Here is an 18,990-nt window from a genome sequence, read left to right as displayed (position 1 = left end):
CTGGTTATCAAAAATACAGGGGAACCCACACCATTTTTTTCATTTATCTATAGTGCAGGCGGCAGCTGATGAATACTCCCATCAGTCGCCGCCTACTCTAGCTGTTATTAACTGCAGCAGGTGTAGTCTGATGGCAGTAGTAGTCCCATCAGCTGCTGCCTGCTCTCCCTGTTATCAGTTGAATGTAACTCTTAACATTCCCCCTGCTCGTGCTGATCGCTGGCAGAGCAGGGGAAAATAATAAGAGCGGTCTTCAGCACCCGGCGCTGGGAAACAGCACTAACTGTACTGCTGTTTCTCAGGCGCCGGCACGTGTCACACTGATGATACAGGGATGTCATCTGCGTGTCATCATCGTGCACGTGTGTGAGATGTTTTGCTGCCCATGCTGCTGTTAAAAAATGGACAAGTCAGCTGGGATTATTGGTGTACATCCACAGAGTAGAAGGATTTGGTAGGGGGGCAAATAACAAGCTAGATCAAAACCAACGAGACAAAATCAATGACAAAATCAGGGGACAGGCGTAGTCAGAAAAATAGGGTCAAAACCAGAGTAACAAAACCAATGACAAAATCAAAAGGCAATAGAACAGTTAAATAGATTGTCCAAAAAAAAAGTATAAGTCATCAATATAAAATAGGTGGGGTCTGATCCCCTTGCATCCCACGCCCTGCACCGATCAGCTGAAATCTGCTCTGACAATAGAGCAGTGGCACATAAATAGCAGTACTTGGCAGTGGCCATTAAGCAACGTATGAGGCTGATGTATTCTGAGAGTACATTGTGGCAGGTGGAGGTAGTTTCCAGCTGATCAGTGGGGATGTGGGATGTCGGACCCCATTCATCTCATGGTGAGGACTCTTAAACTACAGATAAGTCATCACTGTGTTAGTTCCAGACAATCCCTTTAACTTTCATTGAGTACATACCATAAAATTAAACAGTAGTTGTATACTTTCCTGATGGTAACCTTTGTTGCAGAGCTGTGCGCTTATGAACAACTGCGTCAAGGTCTAGTATGCTGCCTAGTTATCAATGGCTGATCAATCACACTTACTGGATTGGAGCAGGCAGATTATTTGGTTCATTGCGGATTACGTGACGCTATGGCTTTCTAGAAATCATAACTATCCTGAGCAATTATCTATACCGAATGCTTAGAAACCATAACCCTTATTCTGGATGTCACACATTAATACAATTCAGACACTGATGTACAACTTGTAAGGAAAAGTGACTGACAGATACCTGGTTGTTGGTCTCATTCCGAAGAGTCCTGGCCTCCTGGCGGATCTGATGGGAAGCGGATTGCTGCCTCTGAGCATTTGTAGAAATAAGCAAGTTGTTGGTATGCCAGTCTGGGACTGAGAAGCGACTTCCTGGTTTCACACTTAAAGTAGCCATGTCTAAATGGAAATTAAGAAATATTGTCGTGTTAGCTCTAACATATAAGCATGAAGTCCATAGCTACAGGAGGTTGGTGGCTCCAAGCAGGGATATGGATGGCTACTAACAGAATGAGAGAGAAATGTTTGCAAAAAGTTGGTATTATTATACGGGTCTCCTTTAGCCAATACAGTATTCAGTACCGAGCTGTGAAAACTGTGGTGTCTGCAGATTTAGAACATATGTCTCATATCTATCACATCTTGAACCATCATGAGCAAATAAAGCCTTAGAACCCACTCAATCTGTTTAAAGAGAACCTGTCAGGTCCGATAACACTGTTATAGGGTTAATCTGAAGATTAATAGCGTTATAAAGGTGCCAGGCCACTGGTCTGAAAGCCCGATTAACGTATTTCTCCTAGAAGCCGCCAGTTTTCAGAGCGCCACCTGGAAGCACGCCCGGCTGCCACTGGCTGACAGTCGGCTCTGTACTGATGCACTGCACCGCCGGCTGTCAGTCAGTGCTGGGATGTGCTTAGAGTCACCGCTCTCAGTGCTTCTGTAGCCAGTGGTGGTAGCTGTCGGACACCATCATAACTATATTAACCTGCAGATTAACCCTATACCTGCAGAATAATAGCACTATCTGACCTAATAGGTTCTCTTTAAAGAGGACCTTTTAATGGATTTTTAATTTTAAATAAAAATCTCCTCCAATTTGTTGAGTTCCACTCATCTTGAAACAATTTTTCTTCTGTGCCCCCCTCCCCCTAAATCAATTAAGTAACAAAGATGCAAATTTCCCCTTCAACAACTGGAGGTATACCACAGACCTTCTCTGTGGGCAATCATGTTTTGACAGGCCAGTATCCAAGGAGAAAGAGCAAATCCCACAGAAGCTCTGTGTTACACCCAGTTGGTTGAAAGGAAAATTAGCTCTTTTTATTTCTGGGGGGAGTAACATTGGAAGGGAAGGACACAGGGAAAACTATTCTAGAATCAGTGGAGCAGCAGCAATAGGAGATGCTCAGCTGTAAGGACTTGTAATGTGACATTAGGGGCCAAGACTGCACCTCGCAGTGCCTCCAGTTTTTATGTATGTATATACAGTTCTACCAAAAGCGTTGGCACCCTTGAAATTGCTCTAAAAAATGAAGTGTTTCTCCCAGAAAATTATTGCAGTTACACTTGTTTTGTTATGCGCTTGTTTATTTTCTTTGTGTGTATTGGAACAACACAAAAAAACAGAAAAAAAGGCATATTGGACATAATTTCACACAAAATCTCAAATTGTGGGCACCCTCAACTTAATATTTGGTTGCACACCCTTTGGAATAAATAACTGCAATCAATCACTTCCTATAACCATCAAAAAACTTCTTGCACTTCTCAAGTGGAACTTTGGACCACTCTTCTTTTGCAAACTGCTCCAGGTCTCTCATATTTGATGGGTGCCTTCTCCTAACAGCAATTTTAAGATCTCCGCACTGGTGATTAATGAGATTTAGATCCGGACTCATGCTGCCACTTCAGAACTCTCCCGCACTTTATCATCCATTTCTGGGTGTTTCTTGAACTGTTTGGGGTCATTGTCCTGCTGGAAGACACATGACCTAGGATACAAACCCAGCTTTCTGATAGTGGGCATTACATTGTAACCTAAAATCCTTTGGTAATTTTCAGATTTCATGATGCCTTGCAGACACTCAAGGCACCCAGTGCCAGAAGCAGAAAACAACTCCAAAACATCTTTGAACCTCCACAATATTTGATTGTAGGTACTGTGATCTTTTCTTTGTAGGCCTCTTTTCGTTTTCAATAAACAACATAGCCTCACAAAGATTAATCCCATAAACAAAGATTATTTTCTTGCAGAGAAAAAATCATACGCTAAGTATACAAAGTATATGAAAAATATATTAAAATCTGTCCCACAGTATGGTTTAGAGCTGACCTGGGCTTCATTAGTGGAGGAGGAGCCTCCAGCCACTTCCTCCCCCAATTAGCGTGTGAAACAGCTGATGCAATGACGTGATTTCATCGCATCAGCTGTGAAGTGCGGAGAGTCAGCTCAGCGGAAACACCGAAACAGGAAGAGGCAGAACGCCAGGGAAATGGGACCGAGGTGAGAATGTGGTGGTTTTTTTTCATGTGTATGGGATGTTTGGATGGACATGGGGAGGCTACGGGGGGCCTGATCAATGACATGGGGAGGCCATGGGGGCCTCATCCTGGACATGGGGAGGAAGTAAACATCGGTGAATGCACTTCTCCATGCTTCCTCCTCTCATACTTATTCTACTATCGGGGCGATCCCAATAGGCCAATTCCTTTGAATGAGAAGGATATGTACTTCTGCCAGGAATTCTAGGAAATGTGATCTACTTGCAGGGAAGAAGAAAATAAGACAACGGCAGGAACCAAAAATTAGGTACATTACTACTTTTAATAATCAATGGGAGACTATTGCAAAAGATTATGAATAGACATTGGCCATTTCTCAAAACTGAACCCACTCTTGCAGGATTTCTCCCAAATCTACCCCTCCTGACTGCGAGAAGATGGAAAAATTTCAAGGACTTCTTGGTTAGGAGCCACAATGTGGCAAAGGAACCCAGGATTTTTGGGATGGGTAATAGAAAATGGGGCTTGTGATTGCTTGGCCTGCCGGAATCATGTGCGGGCAACGTCGTTCACATTGTCTGATGGCCAAAGAGAGTTTAAGATCACTGAATATATCTCTTGCAGCACCCATATGTGATTTATATGGCTAAATGTCCATTTAATAAATTTTACATTGGTCTCACATCACGGGAGTTGCGAGTCCGCACTAGCGAACATGTTAGAGACATTATGGCTGCGGGTGATGTGAGTGATGTTGCCTCATAAAAGACCATCCCTCGCCACTTCAGGTCACACCATCAATGTAACCCTAAAGGTTTCAGAGTACTTGGCATTGAACGGGTAAGGTGTGGCATTAGGGGTGGCGATTGGAAGTGGAATTTGACACAACTTGAGTGCCGGTGGATAAATGGTTTGGATACTATGACTACGGCAGGCTTAAATGAACAGTTAAGCTTTTTCTTCCTTTTTATAGATTACTGCATCTTCCCTACTTGGATTTTAATCTGTGTGTTGTTTTTAATATGTTCGTCCTATCATCTAATATCATCTACATTTCCATGCCCTGGTCCTTGAAAATCCGGACTATGATGCCTTTTTGTTGGAGAAGCTCTGATTAAACTCTGATGTCTGAAGTAATCATCTCTTTGAATGGGATCTTAAAGCCTACAGCTCAACACTCTTGGAATTTCAAAATATATATACAGTATGTATATACACTCACCGGCCACTTTATTAGGTACACCATGCTAGTAACGGGTTGGACCCCCTTTTGCCTTCAGAACTGCCTCAATTCTTCGTGGCATAGATTCAACAAGGTGCTGGAAGCATTCCTCAGAGATTTTGGTCCATATTGACATGATGGCATCACACAGTTGCCGCAGATTTGTCGGCTGCACATCCCAAAGATGCTCCATACAAGGCAGGATGGATCCATGCTTTCATGTTGTTTACGCCAAATTCTGACCCTACCATCCGAATGTCGCAGCAGAAATCGAGACTCATCAGACCAAGCAACGTTTTTCCAATCTTCTACTGTCCAATTTCGATGAGCTTGTGCAAATTGTAGCCTCAGTTTCCTGTTCTTAGCTGAAAGGAGTGGTACCCGGTGTGGTCTTCTGCTGCTGTAGCCCATCTGCCTCAAAGTTCGACGCACTGTGCGTTCAGAGATGCTCTTAGGCCTACCTTGGTTGTAACGGGTGGCGATTTGAGTCACTGTTGCCTTTCTATCAGCTCGAACCAGTCTGCCCATTCTCCTCTGACCTCTGGCATCAACAAGGCATTTCCGCCCACAGAACTGCCGCTCACTGGATTTTTTTTCTTTTTCGGACCATTCTCTGTAAACCCTAGAGATGGTTGTGCGTGAAAATCCCAGTAGATCAGCAGTTTCTGAAATACTCAGACCAGCCCTTCTGGCACCAACAACCATGCCACGTTCAAAGGCACTCAAATCACCTTTCTTCCCCATACTGATGCTCGGTTTGAACTGCAGGAGATTGTCTTGACCATGTCTACATGCCTAAATGCACTGAGTTGCCGCCATGTGATTGGCTGATTAGAAATTAAGTGTTAACAAGAAGTTGGACAGGTGTACCTAATAAAGTGGCCGGTGAGTGTATATATATATATATATATATATATATATATATATATATATATATATATATATATATATATATGTATTTATCTTTGTCTATTATCCTTATTTTTTTTGTTTTCTGTTATATTTCTTTATGTTTTGTTGTTATTTAGAACGACATTAGGATATGTTAGGCAATTAAATGGTGGTAAGGCCCTTTAAGGAGAAGAGCTATGTATCCAGTATTTCTGGACATACTATACTGACCCATTTGCGACTGTACATGTATTCATTTGACCGCATCTATTACCATTTGGGTATCCGGCCACCTTTCACATAATTTATTCTCCATCTGCTTATTTCTGAGTTACTTTTCCCCTCTCTGGCATCATGAGCGGGTAAGCAAGCTGCCGTCTGAGCTCCGTTGTAAGCTGCTAGTGTAATTTGGCTGATGGGTGCAGTTAGAGTGATATACACTCTCCCAGACCGAGCCCCCCCGTCCCCAATTTGATCTCTGGCATGTATGATTTGCACTTTTACTTTTTGCACTATGCACTTTTCTTGCCATAGCATGTAGCCTCAATGGGCTTTAACTTTTTGTTGTCAGCCTGCCCAGCTGGTCCTGTTTTAGTGTTTGCGTGTCCCTATTATTTACACAGAAGTTCCCTATGCACCTCATCCATGATAAGCTGATTTAATGTTATAAGTTTGTCATGTTTTGTAAGATTGTTTAATAAAAATACAACATTGGGAGGCTGTGTGGAGCTCATGCTGTATATGGGGAAGCTCTGGGGCTCATGTTGTATATGGGGAGGCTGTGTGGGGCTCATGCTGTATATGGGGAGGCTGTGTGGGGCTCATGCTGTATATGGGGAGACTGTGTGGGGCTCATGCAGTATATGGAGGAGGCTGTGTGGGGCTCATGCTGTATATGGGGAGGCTGTGTGGGGCTCATGCTGTATATGGGGAGGCTGTGTGGGGCTCATGCTGTATATGGGGAGACTGTGTGGGGCTCATGCAGTATATGGAGGAGGCTGTGTGGGGCTCATGCTGTATATGGGGAGGCTGTGTGGGGCTCATGATGTATATGGGGAGGCTGTGTGGGGCTCATGCTGTATATGAGGAGGCTGTGGGGCTCATGCTGTATATGAGGAGGCTGTGGGGCTCATGCTGTATATGAGGAGGCTGTGGGGCTCATGCTGTATATAGGGAGGCTGTGTGGGGCTCATGCAGTATATATAGGGAGGCTGTGTGGGGCTCATGCAGTATATGGAGGAGGCTGTGTGGGGCTCATGCTGTATATAGGGAAGCTGTGTGGGGCTCATGCTGTATATGGGGAGGCTGTGTGGGGCTCATGATGTATATGGGGAGGCTGTGTGGGGCTCATGCTGTATATGAGGAGGCTGTGGGGCTCATGCTGTATATGAGGAGGCTGTGGGGCTCATGCTGTATATGAGGAGGCTGTGGGGCTCATGCTGTATATAGGGAGGCTGTGTGGGGCTCATGCAGTATATATAGGGAGGCTGTGTGGGGCTCATGCAGTATATGGAGGAGGCTGTGTGGGGCTCATGCTGTATATGGGGAGGCTGTGTGGGGCTCATGCTGTATATGGGGAGGCTGTGTGGGGCTCATGCTGTATATGGGGAGGCTGTGTGGGGCTCATGCTGTATATGGGGAGGCTGTGTGGGGCTCATACAGTATATATGGAGGCTGTGTGGGGCCTCATGTAGTATATGGGGAGACTGTGGAGCTCATGCAGTATATATAGGGAGGCTGTGTGGGGTTCATGCAGAATATGGGGAGGCTGTGTGGGGCTCATGCTGTATATAGGGAGGCTGTGTGGGGCTCATGCCGTATACAGGGAGGCTGTGTGGGGCTCATGATGTATATGGGGAGGCTGTGTAGGGCTCATGCCGTATATAGGGAGGCTGTGTGGGGCTCATGATGTATATGGGGAGGCTGTGTGGGGCTCATGCCGTATATAGGGAGGCTGTGTGGGGCTCGATGTATATGGGGAGGCTGTGTGGGGCTCATGCTGTATATGGGGAAGCTCTGGGGCTCATGCTGTATATGGGGAGGCTGTGTGGGGCTCATGCAGTATATGGGGAAGCTGTGTGGGGCTCATGCTGTATATGGGGAGGCTGTGTGGGGCTCATGCTGTATATGGAGAAGCTGTGTGGGGCTCATGCTGTATATAGAGAGGCTGTGTGGGGCTCATGCAGTATATGGGGAGGCTGTGTGGGGCTCATGCAGTATATGGGGAGGCTGTGTGGGGCTCATGCAGTATATAGGGAGGCTGAGTGGGGCTCATGCAGTATATGGATAGGCTGTGTGGGGCTCATGCAGTATATGGGGAGGCTGTGTGGGGCTCATGCAGTATATGGGGAGGCTGTGTGGGGCTCATGCTGTATATGGGGAAGCTGTGTGGGGTTCATGCTGTATATAGGGAGGCTGTGTGGGGCTCATGCAGTACATGGGGAGGCTGTGTGGGGCTCATGCAGTATATGGGGAGGCTGTGTCGGGCTCATGCTGTATATGGGGAGGCTGTGTGGGGCTCATGCTGTATATAGAGAGGCTGTGTGGGGCTCATGCAGTATATGGGGAAGCTGTGTGGGGCTCATGCGGTGTATATAGGGAAGCTGTGTGGGGCTCATGCTGTATATAGGGAGGCTGTGTGGGGCTCATGCAGTATATGGGAAGGCTGTGTGGGGCTCATGCTGTATATGAGGAGGCTGTGTGGGGCTCATGCTGTATATGGGAAGGCTGTGTGGGGCTCATGCTGTATATGAGGAGGCTGTGTGGGGCTCATGCTATATATGGGGAGGCTGTGTGGGGCTCATGCTGTATAAGGGGAAGCTGTGTGGGGCTCATGCTGTATATAGAGAGGCTGTGTGGGGCTCATGCAGTATATGGGGAGGCTGTGTGGGGCTCATGCAGTACATGGGGAGGCTGTGTGGGGCTCATGCAGTATATGGGGAGGCTGTGTGGGGCTGATGCTGTATATGGGGAAGCTGTGTGGGGCTGATGCTGTATATGGGGAAGCTCTGGGGCTCATGCTGTATATGGGGAGGCTGTGTGGGGCTCATGCTGTATAGAGGGAGGCTGTGTGAGGCTCATGCTGTATATGGGGAAGCTGTGTGGGGCTCATGCTGTATATGGGGAAGCTCTGGGGCTCATGCTGTATATGGGGAGGCTGTGTGGGGCTCATGCTGTATAGAGGGAGGCTGTGTGAGGCTCATGCTGTATATGGGGAAGCTGTGTGGGGCTCATGCTGTAGATGGGGAAGCTGTGTGGGGCTCATGCTGTAGATGGGGAAGCTCTGGGGCTCATGCTGTATATGGGGAGGCTGTGTGGGGCTCATGCTGTATATGGGGAGGCTATGTGGGGCTCATGCTGTCTATAGGAAGGCTGTGTGGGGCTCATGATGTATATGGGGAGGCTGTGTGGGGCTCATGCTGTATATAGGGAGGCTGTGTGGGGCTCGATGTATATTGGGAGGCTGTGTGGGGCTCATGCTGTATATGGGGAAGCTCTGGGGCTCATGCAGTATATGGGAAGGCTGTGTGGGGCTCATGCTGTATATGAGGAGGCTGTGTGGGGCTCATGATGTATATGGGGAGGCTGTGTGGGGCTCATGCAGTATATGGGGAAGCTGTGTGGGGCTCATGCTGTATATGGGGAAGCTGTGTGGGGCTCATGCAGTATATGGGAAGGCTGTGTGGGGCTCATGCTGTATATGAGGAGGCTGTGTGGGGCTCATGCAGTATATGGGGAGGCTGTGTGGGGCTCATGCAGTATATGGGAAGGCTGTGTGGGGCTCATGCTGTATATGGGGAAGCTGTGTGGGGCTCATGCTGTATATAGGGAGGCTGTGTGGGGCTCATGCAGTACATGGGGAGGCTGTGTGGGGCTCATGCTGTATATAGGGAGGCTGTGTGGGGCTCATGCTGTATATGGGGAAGCTGTGTGGGGCTCATGCTGTATTATATAGGGAGGCTGTGTGGGGCTCATGCAGTATATGGGGAGGCTGTGTGGGGCTCATGCAGTATATGGGGAAGCTGTGTGGGGCTCATGCGGTGTATATAGGGAAGCTGTGTGGGGCTCATGCTGTATATAGGGAGGCTGTGTGAGGCTCATGCTGTATAAGGGGAAGCTGTGTGGGGCTCATGCGGTGTATATAGGGAAGCTGTGTGGGGCTCATGCTGTATATAGGGAGGCTGTGTGAGGCTCATGCTGTATATGGGGAAGCTGTGTGGGGCTCATGCCGTATATAGGGAGGCTGTGTGGGGCTCATGCTGTATATGGGGAAGCTGTGTGGGGCTCATGCTATATATAGGGAGGCTGTGTGGGGCTCATGCTGCGTATGGAGGAGGCTGAGTGGGGCTCATGCCGTATATAGAGAGGCTGTGTGGGGCTCATGCTGTATATGGGGAAGCTGTGTGGGGCTCGTGCCGTATATAGGGAGGCTGGGTGGGGCTTATGCAGTATATGGGGAAGCTGTGTGGGGCTCATGCTGTATATAGGGAGGCTGGGTGGGGCTCATGCAGTATATGGGGAGGCTATGTGGGGCTCATGCTGTATATGGGGAAGCTCTGGGGCTCATGCTGTATATAGGGAGGCTGTGTGGGGCTCATGCAGTATATGGGGAGGCTGTGTGGGGCTCATGCAGTATATAGGGAGGCTGAGTGGGGCTCATGCAGTATATGGATAGGCTGTGTGAGGCTCATGCAGTATATGGGGAGGCTGTGTGGGGCTCATGCAGTATATGGGGAGGCTGTGTGGGGCTCATGCTGTATATGGGGAAGCTGTGTGGGGCTCATGCTGTATATGCGGAAGCTGTGTGGGGCTCATGCTGGATATAGAGAGGCTGTGTGGGGCTCATGCTGTATATGGGGAAGCTCTGGGGCTCATGCTGTATATGGGGAGGCTGTGTGGGGCTCATGCTGTATATGGGGAAGCTCTGGGGCTCATGCTGTATATAGGGAGGCTGTGTGGGGCTCATGCAGTATATGGAGACGCTGTGTGGGGCTCATGCTGTATATAGGGAGGCTGTGTGGGGCTCATGCAGTATATAGGGAGGCTGTGTGGGGCTCATGCAGTATATGGGGAGGCTGTGTGGGGCTCATGCTGTATATGGGGAAGCTGTGTGGGGCTCATGCGGTGTATATAGGGAAGCTGTGTGGGGTTCATGCTGTATATAGGGAGGCTGTGTGGGGCTCATGCAGTATATGGGGAAGCTGTGTGGGGCTCATGCTGTATATGGGGAGGCTGTGGAGCTCATGCAGTATATATATGGAGGCTGTGTGGGGCTCATGCAGAATATGGGGAGGCTGTGTGGGGCTCATGCCGTATATAGGGAGGCTGTGTGGGGCTCATGCCGTATATAGGGAGGCTGTGTGGGGCTCATGATGTATATGGGGAGGCTGTGTGGGGCTCATGCCGTATATGGGGAAGCTGTGTGGGGCTCATGCTGTATATAGGGAGGCTGTGTGGGGCTTATGCAGAATATGGGGAGGCTGTGTGGGGCTCATGCTATATATGGGGAAGCTGTGTGGGGCTCATGCTGCATATGGGGAAGCTGTGTGGGGCTCATGCTGTATATAGAGAGGCTGTGTGGGGCTCATGCTGTATATGGGGAAGTGTTGTGGGGCTCATGCTGTATATGGGGAAGCTCTGGGGCTCATGCTGTATATGGGGAGGCTGTGTGGGGCTCATGCTGTATATAGGGAGGCTGTGTGAGGCTCATGCTGTATATGGGGAAGCTGTGTGGGGCTCATGCTGTATATGGGGAAGCTCTGGGGCTCATGCTGTATATGGGGAGGCTGTGTGGGGCTTATGCAGTATATGGGGAGGCTGTGTGGGGCTCATGCTGTATATGGGGAAGCTGTGTGGGGCTCATGCTGTATATAGGGAGGCTGTGTGGGGCTCATGCAGTATATGGGAAGGCTGTGTGGGGCTCATGCTGTATATGAGGAGGCTGTGTGGGGCTCATGCTGTATATGGGGAGGCTGTGTGGGGCTCATGCTGTATATAGAGAGGCTGTGTGGGGCTCATGCAGTATATGGGGAGGCTGTGTTGGGCTCATACTGTATATGGGGAGGCTGTGTGGGGCTCATGCAGTATATGGGGAGGCTGTGTGGGGCTCATGCAGTATATGGGGAGGCTGTGTGAGGCTCATGCTGTATATGGGGAAGCTGTGTGGGGCTCATGCTGTATATAGGGAGGCTGTGTGGGGCTCATGCAGTATATGGGAAGGCTGTGTGGGGCTCATGCTGTATATGAGGAGGCTGTGTGGGGCTCATGCTGTATATGGGGAGGCTGTGTGGGGCTCATGCTGTATATAGAGAGGCTGTGTGGGGCTCATGCAGTATATGGGGAGGCTGTGTTGGGCTCATACTGTATATGGGGAGGCTGTGTGGGGCTCATGCAGTATATGGGGAGGCTGTGTGGGGCTCATGCAGTATATGGGGAGGCTGTGTGAGGCTCATGCTGTATATGGGGAAGCTGTGTGGGGCTCATGCTGTAGATGGGGAAGCTGTGTGGGGCTCATGCTGTAGATGGGGAAGCTCTGGGGCTCATGCTGTATATGGGAAGGCTGTGTGGGGCTCATGCTGTATATGGGGAAGCTGTGTGGGGCTCATGCTGTATATAGAGAGGCTGTGTGGGGCTCATGCAGTATATGGGGAGGCTGTGTGGGGGTCATGCAGTATATAGAGAGGTTGTGTGGGGCTCATGCAGTTTATAGAGAGGTTGTGTGGGGCTCATGCAGTATATAGAGAGGTTGTGTGGGGCTCATGCAGTATATGGGAAAGCTGTGTGGGGCTCATGCTGTATATAGGGAGGCTGTGTGGGGCTCATGCTGTATATGGGGAAGCTGTGTGGGGCTCATGCTGTATATAGGGAGGCTGTGTGGGGCTCATGCAGTATATGGGGAGGCTGTGTGGGGCTCATGCAGTATATGGAGAAGCTGTGTGGGGCTCATGCTGTATATAGAGAGGCTGTGTGGGGCTCATGCAGTATATGGGGAGGCTGTGTGGGGCTCATGCAGTATATGGGGAAGCTGTGTGGGGCTCATGCGGTGTATATAGGGAAGCTGTGTGGGGCTCATGCTGTATATAGGGAGGCTGTGTGAGGCTCATGCTGTATATGGGGAGGTTGTGTGGGGCTCATGCTGTATATAGGGAGGCTGTGTGGGGCTCATGCAGTATATGGGGAGGCTGTGTGGGGCTCATGCAGTATATGGAGAGGCTGTGTGGGGCTCATGCAGTATATAGGGAAGCTGTGTGGGGCTCATGCAGTATATGGGGAAGCTGTGTGGGGCTCATGCTGTATATAGGGAGGCTGTGTGGGGCTCATGCAGTATATGGAGGAGGCTGTGTGGGGCTCATGCAGTATATGGAGGAGGCTGTGTGGGGCTCATGCAGTATATAGGGAGGCTGTGTGGGGCTCATGCTGTATATAGAGGCTGTGTGGGGCTCATGCAGTACATGGGGAGGCTGTGTGGGGCTCATGCAGTATATGGGGAGGCTATGTGGGGCTCATGCAGTACATAGGGAGACTGTGTGGGGCTCATGCTGTATATGGGGAGGCTGTGTGGGGCTCATGCAGTATATGGGGAGGCTATGTGGGGCTCATGCAGTATATGGGGAGGCTGTGTGGGGCTCATGCTGCACATGGGGAGGCAATGGGGTGACATGCAGTGTATATAGGGAGGCTGTGTGGGGCTCATGCTGTATATAGAGAGGCTGTGTGGGGCTCATGCAGTATATGGGGAGGCTGTGTGGGGCTCATGCGGTGTATATAGGGAAGCTGTGTGGGACTCATGCAGTATATGGGGCTCATGCAGTATATGGAGAGGCTGTGTGGGGCTCATGCTGTATATAGAGAGGCTGTGTGGGGCTCATGCAGTATATGGGGAGGCTGTGTGGGGCTCATGCTGCACATGGGGAGGCAATGGGGTGACATGCAGTGTATATAGGGAGGCTGTGTGGGGCTCATGCTGTATATAGGGAAGCTGTGTGGGACTCATGCAGTATATGGGGAGGCTGTGTGGGGGCTCTTACAGTATAAAAGGGGCTGTGGGGGGTTCATAACATATATAGAAGGAGCTGTACTTGGGTTCAAATGATATATATGGGGGTCAGCATACTTAATTTTGCTCAATATTAAGTGATACAATTAATATTAATATAATTATCAATAATATAACAATTATAATTATTAGATTGATATTAATATTAATCCGAATGAATTTCAACCTAATGGTTCGGTGCCTCCACAATGGTAACAGTCTCTCAAGTGACCCCTGAGAGAAAATTAATTGCCAACCCCTGGTTTAGAGTATTTATTTAATATACAGCTCTGGAAAAATTAAGAGACCACTGCAAAATGTTCAGTTTGTCTGATATTTCTCTTTATAGGTATATTTTTGAGTAAAATGTAAATTGTTCATTTATTCTATAAACTTCAGACAACATGTCTCCGAATTTCCAAGCAATAAATTTTGTATTTTTTTTCCGAAAGGAGAAATGGTCAAATTTAAAAACAAAACAAAACAGTGCTTTCAGACCTCAAATAATGCAAAGAAAACAAGTTCATAATTATTATTATTATTTATTTATATAGCACCATTGATTCCTCATTTAGAAACAACAATACTAATGTTTTAACTCAGGAAAGTTCAGAAATCAATATTTTGTGGAATAACCATGATTTTTAATCACAGCTTTCACGTGTCTTGGCATGCTTTCCACCAGTCTTTCACACTGCTTCTGGCAGAAAAATGTAAGCAGTTCTTCTTTGTTTAATGGCTTGTGACTATCCATCATCCTCTTGATTACATTCCAGAGGTTTTCAATGGGGTTCAGGTCTGGAGATTGGGCTGCCCATGACAGGGTTTTGATGTGGTGGGCTCTTAATTTTTGCCAGAGCTGTATATATTATAATAAGTGGTAAGCCCATTGGAAAAAGTATAAAAATCAAATTCCTATAGCACAGATGGCTACTTGTGGTACAAGGTCTCCACCTAGTGGCAAATAATAATAAATAGCCTCAAATTCAAGAATATAAAACTGGTTAAAAAGTCACACACTAGTGACTATTAAATTATATCCAACATATTAAATGCTAACAAATAAAGTGACAGTGCACATGTAAACATTGAAGAGTTATTATAACCAATATATATAGGCCCGATTCCACAAGGTATGTGTGACACTATAGGCATGACATGGCCAATGCTTCATATAGTTCCCCAGATTAAAGGGTACATCTATCTGTCTTGTATGTGGTTTGCCTTTCTGGTCCTGTGATATTGTGGGGTCTGCCTCATCCTACTGCTCCATGATCTATACACTAGCACTTATGATTCTATCTGAAGCAGTGGCTGTGTCATGTCATACTGTCACACATACCTTATGGAATTGGACCTATAATACACAGATGTTCTCAAAAGTTTACATACCCCGGCAGAATTTTTGGTTTCTTGGCCTTTTTTGCAGAGAATATGAATGAAAACACCAAAACATTTCTCCACTCATGGTTATTGGTTGGGTGAAGCCATTTATAATTTTTTTTTCATGACATCAGGTCACCATGGCAGCAATTGGGTCCCCACGATGAGGTCGCAGATCCAAGGCACTGCTCCCACCACTGAGAGATGGGTGTCAGCTGTTAGAATCAGCTGACACCCGGCGGCAATCACTATGACGTACTGTGCGTGGCTGATTGCCATGACGTACATATACTGAATTGGTCGAGAAGTCCATCCCGACCATGACGTATATATACTGCAAATGTCGGGGAAAGGGTTAACAATGTTTTCTTAATAATTTCTTCCAGGTGCGGTGACATGCAGTGCCTGGAAGAAATCCCTGCTTCCTCTTTTCATTACAATACCACTTCCCTCCCATGCACATTACACTGCCCTGTGACGTGCAGTTGCGGTGCCGTAAGCCTGCGCATGGGCTATGCACTCGTGTGGTCATGGGTACCTTTTCCCCCCTTCTAATGGCAGCATTTTCATCGGTCTTCTGCGCAGGCGAGTCACCGCTACTGAGCACACACCAGCAAGTCCATGTCTGAATGGCTTAAGAAAAACAAAATTAAGACTTTGGAGTGGCCTAGTCAAAGTCCTGACCTTAACCCCTTTCTGACCTCGGATGGGACAGTACGTCCGAGGTCAGATCCCCTGCTTTGATGTGGGCTCCGGCGGTGAGCCCACATCAAAGCCGCAACATGTCAGCTGTTTTGAACAGCTGACATGTGCACGCAATAGCGGCGAGTGGAATTGTGATCCACCCACCGCTACTAACTAGTTAAATGCCGCTGTCAAACGCTGACAGCGGCATTTAACTACCGCTTCCGGCCACGTGGCCAGAAATGAGCTCATCGCCGACCCCCGTCACATGATCGGGGGTCAGCGATGCGTCAGGATAGTAACCATAGAGGTCCTTGAGACCTCTCTGGTTACTGATGCCGGCTTGCTGTGAGCGCCACCTGTCGTGATTCCCCAATGGCATGGGAACATCAGAAACACAAAATAACAGACTAGCCCTCGGGTGATGGAAACTCAAGCTGACCGTGACCTAAATCTACCACACAACTAACAGTAGCCAGGAAGCATTCCTACGGCTGCCTAGATGCCATGCGCCAGCCGGAGAACTAACTACGCCTGGAAGAGGAAGGAACAGACCTGGCTTACCTCTAGTGAAATTCCCCAAAGATGATAGTAGCCCCCACATATATTAACGGTGAGTTAGAGGAAAAGACATACACAGTATGAAGGTAGATTTAGCAAAGCGAGGTCCACTTACTAGATAGAGGAAGGATACAAAAGAGGACTTCACGGTCAGCTGAAAAACCCTTTCAAAAACCCATCCTGAAATTACTTTAAGACTCCTGTGTCAACTCATGACACAGGAGTGGCAATTTCAGTCCACAAGAGCTTCCAGTAACAGGAAATGACAAACTGTAAACTGGACAAAAAATACAAAACAAAAAGGACAAGAGTCCACTTAGCTGATCAGCAGACTGGTAGCAGGAACATGCAACTGAAAGACTCAGGTTACAATGATGACCGGCAAGGAAGTGACTGGAGAGCAAGGCTAAATAGGGAACTCCCAAAACTGATGGAAGCAGGTGAGCTGAGGCAGAAAAGAACACACAAGTCTCCAGTACCACCAGCCACCACTAGGGGAGCCCAAAAAGCGGATCACAACAGTACCCCCCCCTTAAGGAGGGGGCACCGAACCCTCACAAGAACCGCCAGGGCGACCTGGATGAGCCCTATGAAAGGCACGAACCAAATCCGAGGCATGAACATCAGAGGCAGTTACCCAAGAATTATCTTCCTGACCATAGCCCTTCCATTTAACCAGATACTGGAGTCTCCGCCTGGAAATACGGGAGTCCAAGATCTTCTCTATAACGTACTCCAATTCACCCTCAACCAGCACAGGAGCAGGAGGCTCAGCAGAAGGAACCACCGGCACCTCGTATCTCCGCAACAACGACCGATGGAACACATTATGGATAGCGAAAGATGCCGGGAGGTCCAAACGAAAGGAAACAGGGTTAATAATCTCCAAAATCCTATAGGGACCGATGAACCGAGGCTTAAATTTAGGAGAAGAAACCCTCATTGGGACAAAACGGGAAGACAACCACACCAAGTCCCCAACACGAAGGCGAGGACCAACCCGACGCTGGCGGTTAGCAAACCGCTGAGTCCTCTCCTGGGACAAATTCAAATTGTCCACCACTTGTTCCCAAATCCGATACAACCGATCCACCACAGCATCTACTCCAGGACAATCCGAAGACTCCGCCTGACCAGAAGAATAACGGGGATGAAACCCTGAATTACAAAAGAAAGGGGAAACCAAAGTGGCCGAACTAGCCCGATTATTAAGAGCAAACTCCGCCAACGGCAAAAAGGCAACCCAATCATCCTGATCCGCAGACACAAAACACCTCAAATACGTCTCCAAAGTCTGATTAGTTCGCTCCGTCTGGCCATTAGTCTGAGGATGGAAGGCAGACGAAAAAGACAAATCAATGCCCAACCTGGCACAGAATGCCCGCCAAAATCTAGAAACGAACTGGGTACCCCTATCAGAAACGATATTTTCAGGAATACCATGCAAGCGAACCACATTTTGAAAAAACAAAGGAACCAACTCGGAGGAGGAAGGCAACTTCGGCAATGGCACCAAATGAACCATCTTAGAAAAACGGTCACACACCACCCAGATAACAGACATCCTCTGAGAGACAGGAAGATCAGAAATAAAGTCCATCGAGATGTGCGTCCAAGGCCTCTTCGGAATAGGCAAGGGCAACAACAACCCGCTAGCCCTAGAACAACAAGGCTTGGCCCGAGCACACACATCACAAGACTGCACAAAAACACGCACATCTCGAGACAGAGATGGCCACCAGAAGGATCTAGCCACCAAATCCCTGGTACCAAAAATTCCAGGATGACCCGCCAGCGTAGAAGAATGAACCTCCGAGATGACTCTACTGGTCCAATCATCAGGAACAAACAGTCTACCAGGTGGACAGCGATCAGGTCTATCCGCCTGAAACTCTTGCAAAGCACGTCGCAGATCTGGGGAAATAGCGGATAATATCACCCCATCCTTAAGGATACCTGTAGGTTCCGAATCACCAGGGGAATCAGGCTCAAAACTCCTAGAAAGGGCATCTGCCTTCACATTCTTAGAACCTGGTAGATATGAGACCACAAAATTAAACCGAGAGAAAAACAACGACCAGCGCGCCTGTCTAGGATTCAGGCGCCTGGCAGACTCAAGATAAATCAGATTCTTGTGATCAGTCAAAACCACCACCTGATGTCTAGCACCCTCAAGCCAATGACGCCACTCCTCAAATGCCCACTTCATGGCCAAAAGCTCCCGATTACCGACATCATAATTTCTTTCGGCGGCAGAAAATTTTCGAGAAAAGAACGCACAAGGTCTCATCACTGAGCAATCGGAACTTTTCTGCGACAAAACCGCCCCCGCTCCGATCTCGGAAGCATCGACCTCAACCTGAAAGGGGAGAGAGACATCAGGCTGGCGCAACACAGGGGCAGACGAAAAGCGGCGCTTAAGTTCCCGAAAGGCCTCCACAGCGGCAGAGGACCAATTGGCAACATCAGCACCCTTCTTAGTCAAATCCGTAAGAGGCTTAGCAACACCAGAAAAACCAGTTATAAATCGACGATAAAAATTAGCAAAGCCCAAGAACTTCTGAAGACCCTTTAGAGAAGTAGGCTGCGTCCAGTCACAAATAGCCCGAACCTTGACAGGGTCCATCTCAACAGAAGAAGGGGAAAAAATGTACCCCAAAAAGGAAATCTTTTGAACCCCAAAAACACACTTAGAACCCTT

At 48.2% G+C, this 18,990-nt stretch overlaps 1 protein-coding gene and 1 long non-coding RNA gene across 4 annotated transcripts in view; one reads left to right on the top strand and one right to left on the bottom strand.

Moving 5' to 3' along the window:
- LOC143815974 (uncharacterized) overlaps positions 1-18,990 on the top strand; it is a 241,873-nt gene that overhangs the window by 58,002 nt on the left and 164,881 nt on the right. The window lies entirely within an intron of this gene.
- The window catches only part of TEKT2 (tektin 2), a 67,479-nt gene that overhangs the window by 40,090 nt on the left and 8,399 nt on the right, over positions 1-18,990 (bottom strand). For 2 of the 3 annotated variants that reach the window (XM_077295823.1, XM_077295822.1), the window contains exon 2: positions 1,250-1,407. In XM_077295823.1, coding sequence (XP_077151938.1) covers positions 1,250-1,405 — 156 coding nt within the window. In that variant the 5' untranslated portion in view covers positions 1,406-1,407. Of the gene's footprint in view, positions 1-1,249; positions 1,408-15,582; positions 15,678-18,990 lie in introns of all 3 variants that reach the window. The other variant, XM_077295824.1, reaches the window with a different exon arrangement.

The sequence above is a fragment of the Ranitomeya variabilis genome, chromosome 3 (genome assembly GCF_051348905.1).
Source record: "Ranitomeya variabilis isolate aRanVar5 chromosome 3, aRanVar5.hap1, whole genome shotgun sequence".
Taxonomy (NCBI): Eukaryota; Metazoa; Chordata; class Amphibia; order Anura; family Dendrobatidae; genus Ranitomeya; species Ranitomeya variabilis.
Note: the sequence above shows the minus strand (reverse complement) of the source record. Positions and strands in the feature narration are given on the sequence as shown.